This window comes from Corylus avellana, chromosome ca6 (assembly GCF_901000735.1).
Source record: "Corylus avellana chromosome ca6, CavTom2PMs-1.0".
In the NCBI taxonomy this organism is placed as follows: Eukaryota; Viridiplantae; Streptophyta; class Magnoliopsida; order Fagales; family Betulaceae; genus Corylus; species Corylus avellana.
In genome coordinates, this window is record NC_081546.1 from 1971847 (window position 1) to 1984564 (window position 12718).

The 12718-nt window shown below is 37.0% G+C and overlaps 2 protein-coding genes across 3 annotated transcripts; both read right to left on the reverse strand.

Annotated features, from left to right (window-relative positions):
• Nucleotides 1–403: 403 nt before the first annotated feature.
• On the reverse strand, nt 404–5094 carry LOC132185698 (probable hexosyltransferase MUCI70). 2 transcript variants are annotated; one of them, XM_059599472.1, is made up of 6 exons: nt 4565–5094; nt 3544–3755; nt 3154–3330; nt 2910–3065; nt 1337–1613; nt 404–882 (listed from the first exon to the last, which is right to left on the reverse strand). In XM_059599472.1, the coding sequence occupies exons 1-6, from the start codon at nt 4896–4898 to the stop codon at nt 650–652; spliced, it is 1389 nt and encodes a 462-aa protein (XP_059455455.1). In that variant the 5' UTR covers nt 4899–5094; the 3' UTR covers nt 404–649. The 2 variants fall into 2 exon arrangements, with proteins under 2 accessions (XP_059455455.1, XP_059455456.1); XM_059599473.1 differs by lacking the exon at nt 3154–3330.
• A 1054-nt stretch (nt 5095–6148) lies between these two features.
• LOC132185695 (probable E3 ubiquitin-protein ligase ARI1) lies at nt 6149–12262 on the reverse strand. The gene is made up of 7 exons (XM_059599470.1): nt 11901–12262; nt 11555–11587; nt 11163–11439; nt 9345–9825; nt 6882–7427; nt 6633–6786; nt 6149–6535 (listed from the first exon to the last, which is right to left on the reverse strand). Exons 1-6 carry the CDS (start codon nt 12039–12041, stop codon nt 6660–6662), a joined length of 1605 nt encoding a protein of 534 aa, XP_059455453.1. The 5' UTR covers nt 12042–12262; the 3' UTR covers nt 6149–6535; nt 6633–6659.
• Between the last annotated feature and the right edge of the window lie 456 nt (nt 12263–12718).

Below are 12718 nucleotides of genomic sequence, written 5' to 3' on the forward strand. Positions count from 1 at the left end.
ATTTCATATATATATTTACATGAATGCACTTCATGAGGTGCCAATTGAGCTACCATTTGAAATTCAAACTAGGACCTCTTGTATTGTAAAACAATAAAGTGAAATAAGAACAAATGTAGCCTTATACCAACCACGTTTTTTTTTTTTTTTTTTTTTGGCTTTTATTCATTTCATTCCACTATTTATTTATTTTCTCATTTCATTATTAATTTCTTCACCAACAAGATGACTAGGAAAATACTAAGCCTATAACTATTGTTAACATGTCAGCATGGTTACAAGGTGTTGATTTTTTAATTTTTTTTTAGTGCATTTGGTTTGGCTTTAATCACATGCTGTAAAAGAATTATAGGTAAAAATAAAAAAAGGCATTAAGGGAACCCAACAGCAACTCCAACAGAAGTAGTAACTAGGCTGGATCTCTTTTTTCTAATGTCCGAAATGTGCGGTTAATACAAATCTAGCCATGTTCGTACCCAGAAGTTATAAACAGAAAAAGCCCAAAAAAGAAAGGGAAAAAAAAAAGAAAAAAGAAAAAAGAATGCCGCCAATAAAGCATTTAATAAGATGAACAAAAAGGACTGGTGACACAGGTAATTTCCTCTTAAGCCCGGATGCTCTAGGAACATGTTGTATGGCACTTAAAGAGTCAAGTTATTAAGGGCTTGGCCTTGCGTATGTGGCCCATACTATTGACAAGATCTTTGCGGGTGCAGACAGGGAACATGTTGATGTTCTTGAGCACTTTCAGCCGCCACAGTACATATGGGAAACTTAACTGATCCCGTGAAGTGAAACGGACAACCTCATTAAACCACAGGCACATAAACAGATTAGTCAATGGCGTATGCTCCCTCACGATGACAGAAGCTTCAGCTAGTGCTGCACCAGAAGGGAAAGAAAAAAAGTCAATCACCTATCAAATTTCTGGAGTCCAAATTTGGTTAATGCAAGACACCTTTGCTCTTACAGGTTAGTTCTAATCATTCAGAACATTGTTTTTGGCTCTCAGTCAATGTTCAGGTCTTAGTATAGGTCCCATTATACCTCAGATTATAGGAAAGGAAAAAAAGGAAAAAGGGAGGTAGGAGGCAAGAAGACTGACAAGGGCCATATGCTCAAGAATGTAAAAGCAAAAAGGGCAGGAGCAAAAATTAAAAAAGTAGGAATTCATAGGTAGAGTTTGAATTTTTTTTATTTATAGAATCCAACTAGATCTACAACATCCAAGGGCAGTTCTAAATTCCTGTGACCTTTTAAATTATAGTTGTTCTTCTTGTTATTGTTGGCTTTGATATGATCGTGACAGAACAAGAAACAACAAATAGATACATACCTTTCTTTCCATTAAATCTCTTGTCCTCAGGGAAGTCATCGTGGTGGTATTGAGTCAATTGCACCTCAACTTCTTCTGGGGTGGCTTTGTTTTTCTTGACAACAGCCTTGGCCTCATCGTAGACACTGCTGCGAGCTCCATGTTCTGAAATCGCAAGTACTGAATTTGAACGCCAGAGAAGGGCTTCCAACACACCTAAAGGGTCCCTCCTAAACTGGGACTTCGAGTCTACCCATATGGAGTACTTTGCATGAGGGAAAAGACGATGACCCAGCATCTGAAGACAAACAGAAATATAAGAAATTCTAAGATATTCAAAAAGACGCAGAAAGGCATGCAAATGGAAGGAGTTTTCTAAAAAACATATACCAGTAACGATGCAAGACTAGGACGTAGACAATCACACAAATAGCAAAGCTACGCATTTGTGTAGCAAACTACACAAAGAGAAAGGGTGGAAACTTGTACTTTCTAATTTATAAGAAGAAATATGACACGGATCAAAGGAAACCAAAACAGATCAAAAAGAAAAGGCAGGCATACACCTTCAGGCAAAACCAAATTTATACACTTAGCATGTGATCATGATGCTCAAAGGATTCACGCACCAAAAAAAAAAAAAGAGGAAACGGAAACAGATAAAAAAAAAGAAAGAAGAGACAGGCATATACCTTCAGGCCAAACCAAATTTATATACTTAGCATGTGATCATGATGCTCAAAGAATTCTACACACCAAAAATAGAGAGAGGAAACGGAAACAGATCAAAAAGAAGAGACAGGCATATATACCTTCAGGCAAAACCAAATTATACACTTTGCATGTGATCATGATGCTCAAATGATTCTATGCACCAAAAAAAGAGACGCTCCAGGCAACACTTCAGCATTGCCACTCAAATCTACCTATGGATTTCAGACACACCACAAATCGACCTATTTCATTCTCATAAAGCATTTAAGGGAATAAGCTCAACAGAAATTGAAAAGATAAGTTGAGAGAAGTTAAGCAATCATTGGCCCAAAAAGAATAGTGCAATTTTTATATATCGATTTCCCTTTTCTTTTTGGCATTCATTTTTTGCTGTGTCAACTGTTCGATATAAATTGATTTCCTAGACCATTTTCCACCAAAAAAATCCAAGTATCTTGCAACTGATTTGAAAGATTACACAACCAACCAATGAAAGGGTTATCAAGATCAGCAAATGGAATTAACCAATCACTCAATGACTTAACAAAATTGACAATTGCATGGCTAAGAAAGCAGAAATGTTTGTTGCAATGATGTTTTTTTGATAAACATTCATATCGCAAGAAATATGTATGGCTACAGTTTTGACTTCTACTTTGTGACTCCTATAGTAATTTCTGAGTCAATTGAACATATATAAGATTTGCTAAGTGACAGGAAGAACAGGGAAAAGAAACAGAAATGCCCTAGATGGAATGAGACAAATATGACAGAGGAGCACCGATGATAGGCATCAACACAGAATGACCTATTTGCACATAATTTTTTTCAAGAAACAAAATATCATAAGAAATACAGAGCCAACGTTCACTCTTCCTACCTTTGGGATTTTACCATTCAATCTTTGGTCTGTGAAAGGAAGTTCCTGAACAACCACAATACGCCATTTCCCAATAAATCCATCCTCACCAATTCTATGTCCCACTGATTCTTGTGCACTCAAAGTGATTTCATCCCAGAATGCAACATAGCAAACCTGCATCCATCCAAAACATTTTGCATCTAAGCAAAGTGAAATTGTAAGCTATACCTAACAAATATGACTTCTAGACTATAAATGTAACCTTTCTAAGTGATGACTCTGACATTCCAATAGGTTGATAAAGATCATCTCCACCACCAAATGCACAAGTAGACACCACTACTTTGCAACTTTGCATGTAATTTTTGTCTTCATTAGAAATTTTAAACCCTCCATATTCACTGTAAAAACCACAATGTACCATAGGAGTTTCATTCACCTGTAAGTAACATATTTCTAATGGAAATGAGCATGCCTAGCATATAAAGAAGAAATAAGTTGAGAGTAAGGTTCAACAATTCATCAGACTTTATGGTTAAAGCAGTTTCTATAGAAAATTCAAAAGACACCTAAATTTCAATTCAGCTTTTACAAGACAACGAGCATCTATTGTCCTAGCCCCCATCAAATATATCAAAATGCAGCTTATAACCTTGAAACTTTTCTCTCTCTGATCACGAGTTTGGTTTCCAGTAAATACATTAAATCTTGTTGCTCCTGTGCGCTGCAGGTTAGTGTTTTCTTCTAAAAATGGTATATCATTCTCTGACATGTATAATACTTTTTTCACAGGACTAGTGGATTCTCCACCCTCAGGAATATCAAGATGCTCAAGTTCTTCAAGGGGCAGGAGCTTCAAGCAACCTGATACGATCCATAAATGCGTGTTATATGTAGAATTGCTTTTGAAGTCCTTTGCGTATAAGATGATGAATAAAATCAAAACCACCAAAGAGAGCAAGAATTCATATTTACTTTCCAAAAATAGTATCCAACAGCACTATATTAATTGTGCTCTAGATCTCAAGTCCAATCGTACTCTAGCAGTCTAGATGCTCCACACATTCAAAATTAATGAAAAAAAAAGTAATTAAATCCCTGATAACAAAAAAAAAAAGCCTCTGCTACTGGTTTCCACAACTTCTATCCACTGTATTATCGTCTAGGTTATTCCTAATCAATATGATTAAGGAATTCAGGAACGAGAAACCCACAAAGTATTTTGACCCAGAAAAGAAACTCAAAAGAATGACAGTAGAAATTAGCTATATACTATCCTCTTCTCAGACCCTTTTGTGAATGAAACTCCTCTTCATGTTTCAATGAAAAACTACCAATGACTTTCCTTTCAATTGATATATTCGAAGCAAGCCTTGTGTCCTATCTCCATTTCTACATAATCAGCCACCATAATATCAACAAAGCCCAACCCAAACATCAATGTCACACAATAACACAAAACCTCAGTCGAGCTCCATTGATTTTAAGTTGCAACTATCATAATGACTGCATCTGATACGTATAGACAAACAAGTTACAACAATATTTACAGTCACGGACCTTTCATATCAAATAAATAGATGAACAATTTTTCTTCAAGCTGTTTGACGAAAGGAAATTCAAAGCCTAAACCAACTCAGCTATCTCAACATCAAATTTCAAAACCGACTTACGTTCTCTAACGCCGCCAACAACTCGAGTCGTTGGATCAAGCCGATTCAAATTTCCCTCCGATTTCGGTTTCTTCGCCGCACCGAGTTCCGAGTTCACCACCAGGCTCGGTTTCCGGCCGATCCTTGAGGCCTCAAACACAAGCAATCCAGCGGCTGGGAGGAAGATCAGAAGCGTCCAGTACTTTAAGATCGCCCGAATCACTCGCCGAACCAACTCATTCTTGACCCGGTGACCGGGTTTCTTACGCTTCCGTCGGACCCGGACTCGCATCCGACCGAGCTCGTCGGAGTCGGAGTCGGAGACCGAGATTGATATGCTGTTGTTGCCGAACATCGATCGGGGATCAGTGGTTGCAGGAATTCCAGGGGGATCGTAAGGAAAGAGAGTAATTGTAACGACAGGAATCAGCTTCTTTTTTTTTCTTTTTTTTTTTTTGAACTTCACTTTCTTCTTTTAACTATAATGAACTATATCACGTTTCAATGTCAGCGCCAAATTACGAATTCTATGTGACCGACAAACTATCAGACGTTATAGAATGTGTTGCTCAATTTTTCGTCCGCTTTTAATTCTCCGAATATTTATAATTTTGTTCTTTTAAACCCATTAAGTGATTTTTTTTTATTTAATGAAAATTGAATATTAGTCTACGTGATTTACCTGATTTGTAATAAGCTTCATATAATATCAAAGCCCCTTAGAATAAGTTAAAATAACAAATTATTTCCTATTATCAAATCTCGTCAAAAAAAAACATGACATAATTTGTGAGTGCCACGACTTTAGTTATTACGACGTGTACGCCGACCTCGCCGATCTTCAAGCAAGTTAGAGTTCTTAGTTCTTCACCCCACATTTCAGATGCGACTCCCACCCGAAAGTTCTTCGCTCAACATTTCATCTTCTTTCCCAGCGTCGTCGTTGGTGTTTGAAATAGCATGTAAATATGGGCTTGTGATTTGCTTGGAAGAATTTAAGGATAGGGAATTGTGCCTAGTCCTTCAAGTGCAACCACGAGTTCATGATTATTGCAATTTATGATTAGGTCAAGAAATAACAAATATTTTATAAATTTGGGGTCCCTTTTAGCTTGTTAGGTAGGACTACTTCACAAGTCTAAATATCTTAGTATCTTTCCTCAACCATCAGTGGAAGAAAAATTTTGTCATCCCACCAAATAAAACCCATTAGCATCTCACACGTGACACGGCATAGACATTAGACCAAAGAAAAATTTCACTACAAGAACAGTGGACATCAAAGCATTACACAAACAAGCAGACACTGCACAAGAGTCTGCTTGTTACCAAGAGAGAGAGAGGGTGAGCGGTTTAATTAAAAGTACATATTTCTCTGCATATAACCCACTTTATAGGGTTTGTACATTGATAAAGATACTTCAAAGAACTGTAAAAGATATAGAATGAGGTTAAGAATTAGAAAAATGTTAAACCTGCAGCTCTTTTAGAACTTGTTGAGACATGTCAATATATGATTGGAATTTGTTAATTATTTTTTTGCGGCCGACGTGAGATAGTGACACGCATTAACAAGTTGTAAGAGAACTGTAAAAACGTTGTAGGTGTAAAATTACTCTAAAAATTATAGGAGAAATACTTAATAGATCAGAAAACTCAACATGGGTGGAGTGAAATGCTGATTCTCATAGCAACACATCAACCAGGTAATAACAAGGGACCCGTATGAAGTTAAAGATGCAGATATAGGCCCCATAACAAATCACCTCCTATAAGTCACACCTGCAGGCAAGCTTAGATCAATGGGGGTAGTTACCAAAGGTTAATTTTCTAGATGTTTCTCAGAAGATGATCCATATTTGAACTCTCACAACCATGTGAAGGTCAATGATGAGGTTCCATTGTTCCTCCTTCATACCTATGTGTCTATCTATAGCTTCTGAAGACGTGTTCCTCTTATTTATATCTTCCATTAATCCTCCTCCAATAAAACTACAATTGAAAGAAAAATGGTGGTGAAAAATAGAAAATAAGATAGAAAAAGTCATGACAAAGGGTGTGAAAAATATTACACAAAAAGAATTGTTACCTTGTAAGAGAATTGCAGCTGTGGCATTCAGGCCTCGGTCTTCCAACAAATTGAAAGTTCTGATGCTTTCTCCAGGCCCCTTGACATGTAAGGAGCAATTCTGTGACGTACCAGCTGGATTGAATCCAACAAATCATTCTCAATGCATTCGTACCTGCAAATAGAGAACATATACAAAAAGAGTTATATAAACAACTTACATCATCCACGCCACCCAAAAGAAGAACTCAAGATCGCAATTCAACTCACAATTTTCTGCAAAGTCTGTCGGTAATCACAGAAAGATTTATGATCTTCATTCTTAGTTCCTCAACTTCATCCTCTGGATATTGATCAAAAGGCTCCCCAATAAATAATGAAAGCTTCTCAACATTCGCATGAAGCTGCTGCTGTTGTTCCTCAAACAAGTTCTGTTTTATTTCTTTTTCCTCTTTTGTCATTTCAAGTTTGACCGAGTCATCGCCGAACATGTAATATGCAAATGGGTAAGAATAGGAAAGAACCCGCCTTGACCTGAAGAGTCTGTCGAGTCCATTTGTAACCCAACTGAAATCTTTAGATGATTGTCTTTCTTCCAGATGTGATATCTTTTCTTGTATGGTTTCCTTCAACTCAGCTTCACGCTTAAAAGAATCCGTATGAGCTTTGAATAGGTTGTGGTAGTGAATGTAGCGGAGTAGGTCCATCTTTGCACGCTCAGTTTTCTTCCCCTGGTCTTCCTTGTATTGCCCACAACTGTGACCACTGATGCTTGTCCACGTATGTTCTTTACCAGTTGGGCCACCACAGAGCCAACTAAATAAGAAGGGAAATTTTTTAGAAAGACTACTCTTATTGATGTTAATATATATATATATATTCCATTGAAGAGTGTGCAAAAGAAAGAGAAAAAGGGGGAGGGGAGGGCGGAAGAAAAAACTTTTTGAGCATGGCCAATTAAAATTGAAGCATGAAACAAAGAACAAAAAGGATTTATAAATAATTGGAAATGAAGTTGGTCCATTAGTTTTTGTTATGATATTGCAGATACAATCTCGAAGGACTACATACAAGACAAAGATGAAACCTACATTAATTTTGCAGTAGTACAAAAGTATGATATAGTTAAATGAAATCATTTAAAGGAGGCATTCAAAACAACCCGAAATTAACAATTTGTTCATCCATTTAGCGAGAACATGTACAATGTGACTCTCCCAGGGTTATACCACTACTAAGATTTGCTCTGGACTCTTGCGCATTAACTTAAAATTAACAAACACAAAAAGATTGTTGCTTATTTTTGGACAAATATCATATGAAGAAAATTCGCTAGTTTGCAATAGGCTATAAATTTTTACAATTAACTACCTAGATTGTAGACATGATTAAATATCATCTGCTCCCACATTTGACAATCCATTTATGCAGAGAAGACTGAATAAGAGTAAAAAGAACACCCGAAATTTCTCACAGGAATGAGATTAGGAAAATAGATGACCTGTTGTATTGACAAAATTATGGTATTGGCTTTGATAACAAGCTTAGCTTTAAATGAGATCCTCACCTTTGACACAAAGGTGAGTTGCATGGTAGTTCTGTTATGACTCATTGCAATAATACTAGGGGTCAAGTGCAGAGATCTTACATTGCTATTCTATCTCGTCAAAAGCTACATACAAGTTCAATCAAAGCATAAAATTTAAAATCTCTTTCTACTGTTTCTATTCATAGACACCCGCTCCATTAAGCGCCTTGAAAACAACACTAATTTGTGTATCTCTGCCCATTAAAATCAATTACGACATTTTGAGTTGAATAAAGAATTAAAACAAATACAAGAAATCCTAAGTTTGAGTAAAAAAATATACAAGACCACAATCTATTTAAACAACATGGATCAATATCCAGTTCAGGGTATCTTACATTCCCTTCAACAAAATAACCATGGGTATTATGAAAACATGCAACCAGCCACCAAATCACTTCAGCATTTAACAGGCAAATAACTTTACATTTGTAAAGAGACCTTGGGGCTATTGCCATGGCATGCTGATTGGTCAAGACACGTGTGGGCTGCGCCATGTGCACATGGAGAGCCTGCTTGTGATGTGTGGCTCAATCAGTCAGTGAAATTGTTAAGTGCAACTGACCATAGCATTTTCTAACCCATCATAAACAAGGACTTGCTCTGGATGCTTTTTGACCATCTTAACATCCAAAAGTCCAAATGGACTTCAATGCAAACAGAAATAAAAGTACCATGATCCATTCATAACAGACAGTTTTGTCAGCACAAAAATGACAATCTGAAAGAAAACCCCATTGCTTCTAGAGAGTAGATTCTTCTGGAAGTCATTTACAGGAATTAAGTAGCTAACTGATTCCAAATGTAATCAGAAAAAGAAGAAAATGGCAAATGGCGAATTAAAATTTAATTGCTTACCAGACACTCAACAAAAATAACAAGGATTCCAACCAGACTTCAGAAAACAAGAAGCTAAATAATAAGACAAGCAGTAGTACAAATGCATATCCATGACAAGGTCAGAAACTAATAATCGATCCAAGATATTCCTAAAGAAACAACAATCTTGTGAAATCAACAACCAAATAAATGTATGTTATGCTTTCCACCTCCCACAAGAAATAAAAATCCAAGAATAAAGCCCAAAAACAGTGAAACCATTGCCTCCAAAAAAAGAGCAGTGAAAACATGTAAGAATATCTCACCAAAATGCTTGTCCACAAACGCAGCATACTAAGTTGCATCCTCCATCTTTGTGAACCAGCTTGTGACAATTGGGGCATGGTTTCGTGTGGACTGTAATCCAATTAACCGTCTCTGACTCATCTTGGCACTTCTTGGTCCAGAGTTCCCACATTAGACATGAACAAGGCGAGTGTGCTTCACTTAAGCAATTAAAACAGAATTGCAGACCACAGGCACATTCAACCTCACAAAACTCATCATCCTTAATACGAATAGCATTTCCACAGTGGGGAACACTGGGGCACCACTTAACCCTTTTATTATCTTCAATATATGATTCTAAAAGAAAGCGATCAAATTTCTCTGACAGGTTAGGATCCCTTGCACTGACTAGACTTCTGATTTTCGCTTCATCACAAATAGCATAGCAGTTGTATTCCATGCACCTAATACGCCTACTCTGACCCTCATTTATCTTCACAATAAAATGCTCTGTCCAACCTAGGCACAAACAAACTGATCAGTTACAATATTTCCAACCATTGGAGAGCAAAGTTATATTGAGCCACACGATATAGACAAATATAACAAGAGGGAACATCCTGTATAACAACAAAGCTTCTGACCATGGGAGCTGGACTAAAATTAACCATCCATTAGAGAAGTCAACATAAATTACTACTCTTTCACTACCTTTCTATTCCATTACTACATGCTTATGCTGAACAAAAATATCAAGTCCATTGGTGCCATCATGGTCACTACCAGCAAAATAAATAATCAGAAAAAGGGATCTCATTTAGGTTTCCCATGAAGTTTGGTGAAATCATTGAAAACAGTGGTAGTTGTAAATTGTCTCTCGAAGTTTCACGTTCCTGTAAGAGGAAGACGAAGGACTAATACAGTTAAATTATATATATCTTGCTAAGACCTGCTAGATCAGTCAATTATCCCTTTTCTTTTCACATAAAGAAATATCATGGCAATAAAGCAAAACAATAATGAAATGAAGTGTTCTTTTTTTGGGTAAGCAATAAATTTATTATGAAACCATGGTAGACCCCCTTTTGCAGTCAACAAAATCCATCTTCTCTGTCTTTCACATTCTTAATCAACCTGTCAATGGTAAGTCCATTGCTTCGTCATAGTCGCTACCAAGTAATAATCAAAATATCCAAACGGATAACTGTAAGAACCTCATTTTGGCTTTCAATAAAATCATTGTACACAATATCAGTTATAAGCAGGGCTTTAAAGTTCCAAGTTTTCTCCTGTAAGTAGGGATTAATGCAGTTTTGTGAGTTCCACCTTTTTTTGCCCTTTTGCAAGGCAAGAGGACAAGTGATCGTGCAGCTGAATAAGAAAACTCAGTTTACTTATCCATGCTAAATCCATCAATCAATATATATATATATAATGAAATGTCAGGTCAAAAAAAAAAATGAAGTGTTCCTGTTGTGGTCATTAAGACCCACTCTCTCTTTATTCAGAATCCATCATTTAGTTTAGTAGCAACAAATCTTTGCTTTGGCAAACAAAAGATCAATGAATGTAAAATGTGGATCCCAACAGCACTTTTAGAAGCATCATCTTGAACCAATTTGGTTCAGTTTAGATAATTTAACACAAAATTATGGTTCAATTGCTCTTCTATTTCGAAAATATGGAGAAAAGAAATGACAAACATAAATATATTTACCTGTATATAAACAGATTATCTGATATCGTTTTGGCCAACCCCAAGAAACGAATAATTTAGTCTTTGTTGAGGTGAATTTAAAACTGAGAAAATAATGCCCGATTTGGAAAAAGAAGAAAATGCATAGAACAATACTCACAATTGTTGCAAAAGCAGTGACCACAGTCCATCGTTGTCACCTCGCTTGCAGATACTTCCTCTATGCAAATAATGCACATGACCATCGATGAAAGCTCCGAGGAAAGATTGTCATGCTCCGAAACTGTCACACCCGCTTCAGCATATAATTTATCTTTCCCCTTCTCTACAAGCACCACAATCACCTTGTCAACATCCCAGCGATAATGAATGAGTAGGGTTCGCGCAAGGTGTTCCTTCAATGAAAGCAAATCCATTATCCTGCGCAAGTCCTCCCTCTGCACAAATCAATACCAACATTTTTTTTGTTATAATTCATAACAAAAAGCATTAGAGAAAAACAATCTCAGCAACACACGATACGCCTACAATCACAGTAGAAATTAACCATACCTGTGCAGCCAAAAGAGATTCTTTTGTGATTACCTGCAATGGGGATAAGAGACCCATCATATTCCACTTAACTATAACATGGACAAGCGTGCATAAAAAAGAGCCAAACGGGTATTAGAAACCATAAATTGCTGCAGAAAGAGTGAAAATCACTCAAGAACTACGCGCACAATAAACACAAAACTAACCCCAGGAGATTATATGATGATGATTTCTTCGCTGTTCTCTTAACAAAAACCAGAACTTGCTAGTTGATACTGAGAAAAAATAATGGGTTTGATAAAAATTCTCACTTTCCCCTTCCGCAGCCAAACAAGTACTAAAAGAAGTGCTCGCATTCAATTACCTCGCTGGACGGACCCTTGGTACAGGACAAGGGCACCTCGGTCTCAATCTCTTGTAACCCATACGAAGCGTCTCGATCATCGTCGTCGTCGTAGTAGTCGTGGTAACAGTATTCATCGCCGCTGCTAAAATAGTCCTCCATCGCCGATACCCACGAATATTGCGCACACAGTTTGATCAAAGATTTCCCATATAAATGGTGAGGACTGAGGGCACTTTAGAAAGTAAAGTAACGGGTGGGTGAATGATTTGACCAACGCTACTGGCTCGTCTTGCGGACACCGCAGAGGATAATCCAGTTTTATAGGTTTAGCTTCTGAAGTCAAATAATTTTGTGTTGTACTACGTAACCAACACACGTCAACAGTCCGTACTATTGGATTCTAACCCGTCGCCGTCCCCCTTTTTCTTCTCCGAGAATGCGACACGTCATATAAGAAACTAGATCTACGGTTAATAGTGCGCCGTGATTCAACAAGAGCTAATCCACCATTTTCGCTCGGAGGGGGGCCAACTCAGCCTTTGGCGAGGTTGAGCAAGGAGTCGACCTCGTCAGTGCCGTTGATGGTGACGTGGTCAGATCTTGACCATTCATTTTGTGTTTTGCTCACCGGATACGGGCCTGTTCGTTTTTATTGGATATTGGTCTTTAAGCATAATAATGTTGCATATCATTTTTTTTTTCTAATAATTTTCTTATTTTTAAAGTTGAAGTGATTTTAAAATTATCTTTCTTTTATCATTTTAAAGTTGAAGTGAATTTTCTCAACAAGAATCAGACATTCGACCTATTCTAATGATCTTAAAGTGGAAACAAGC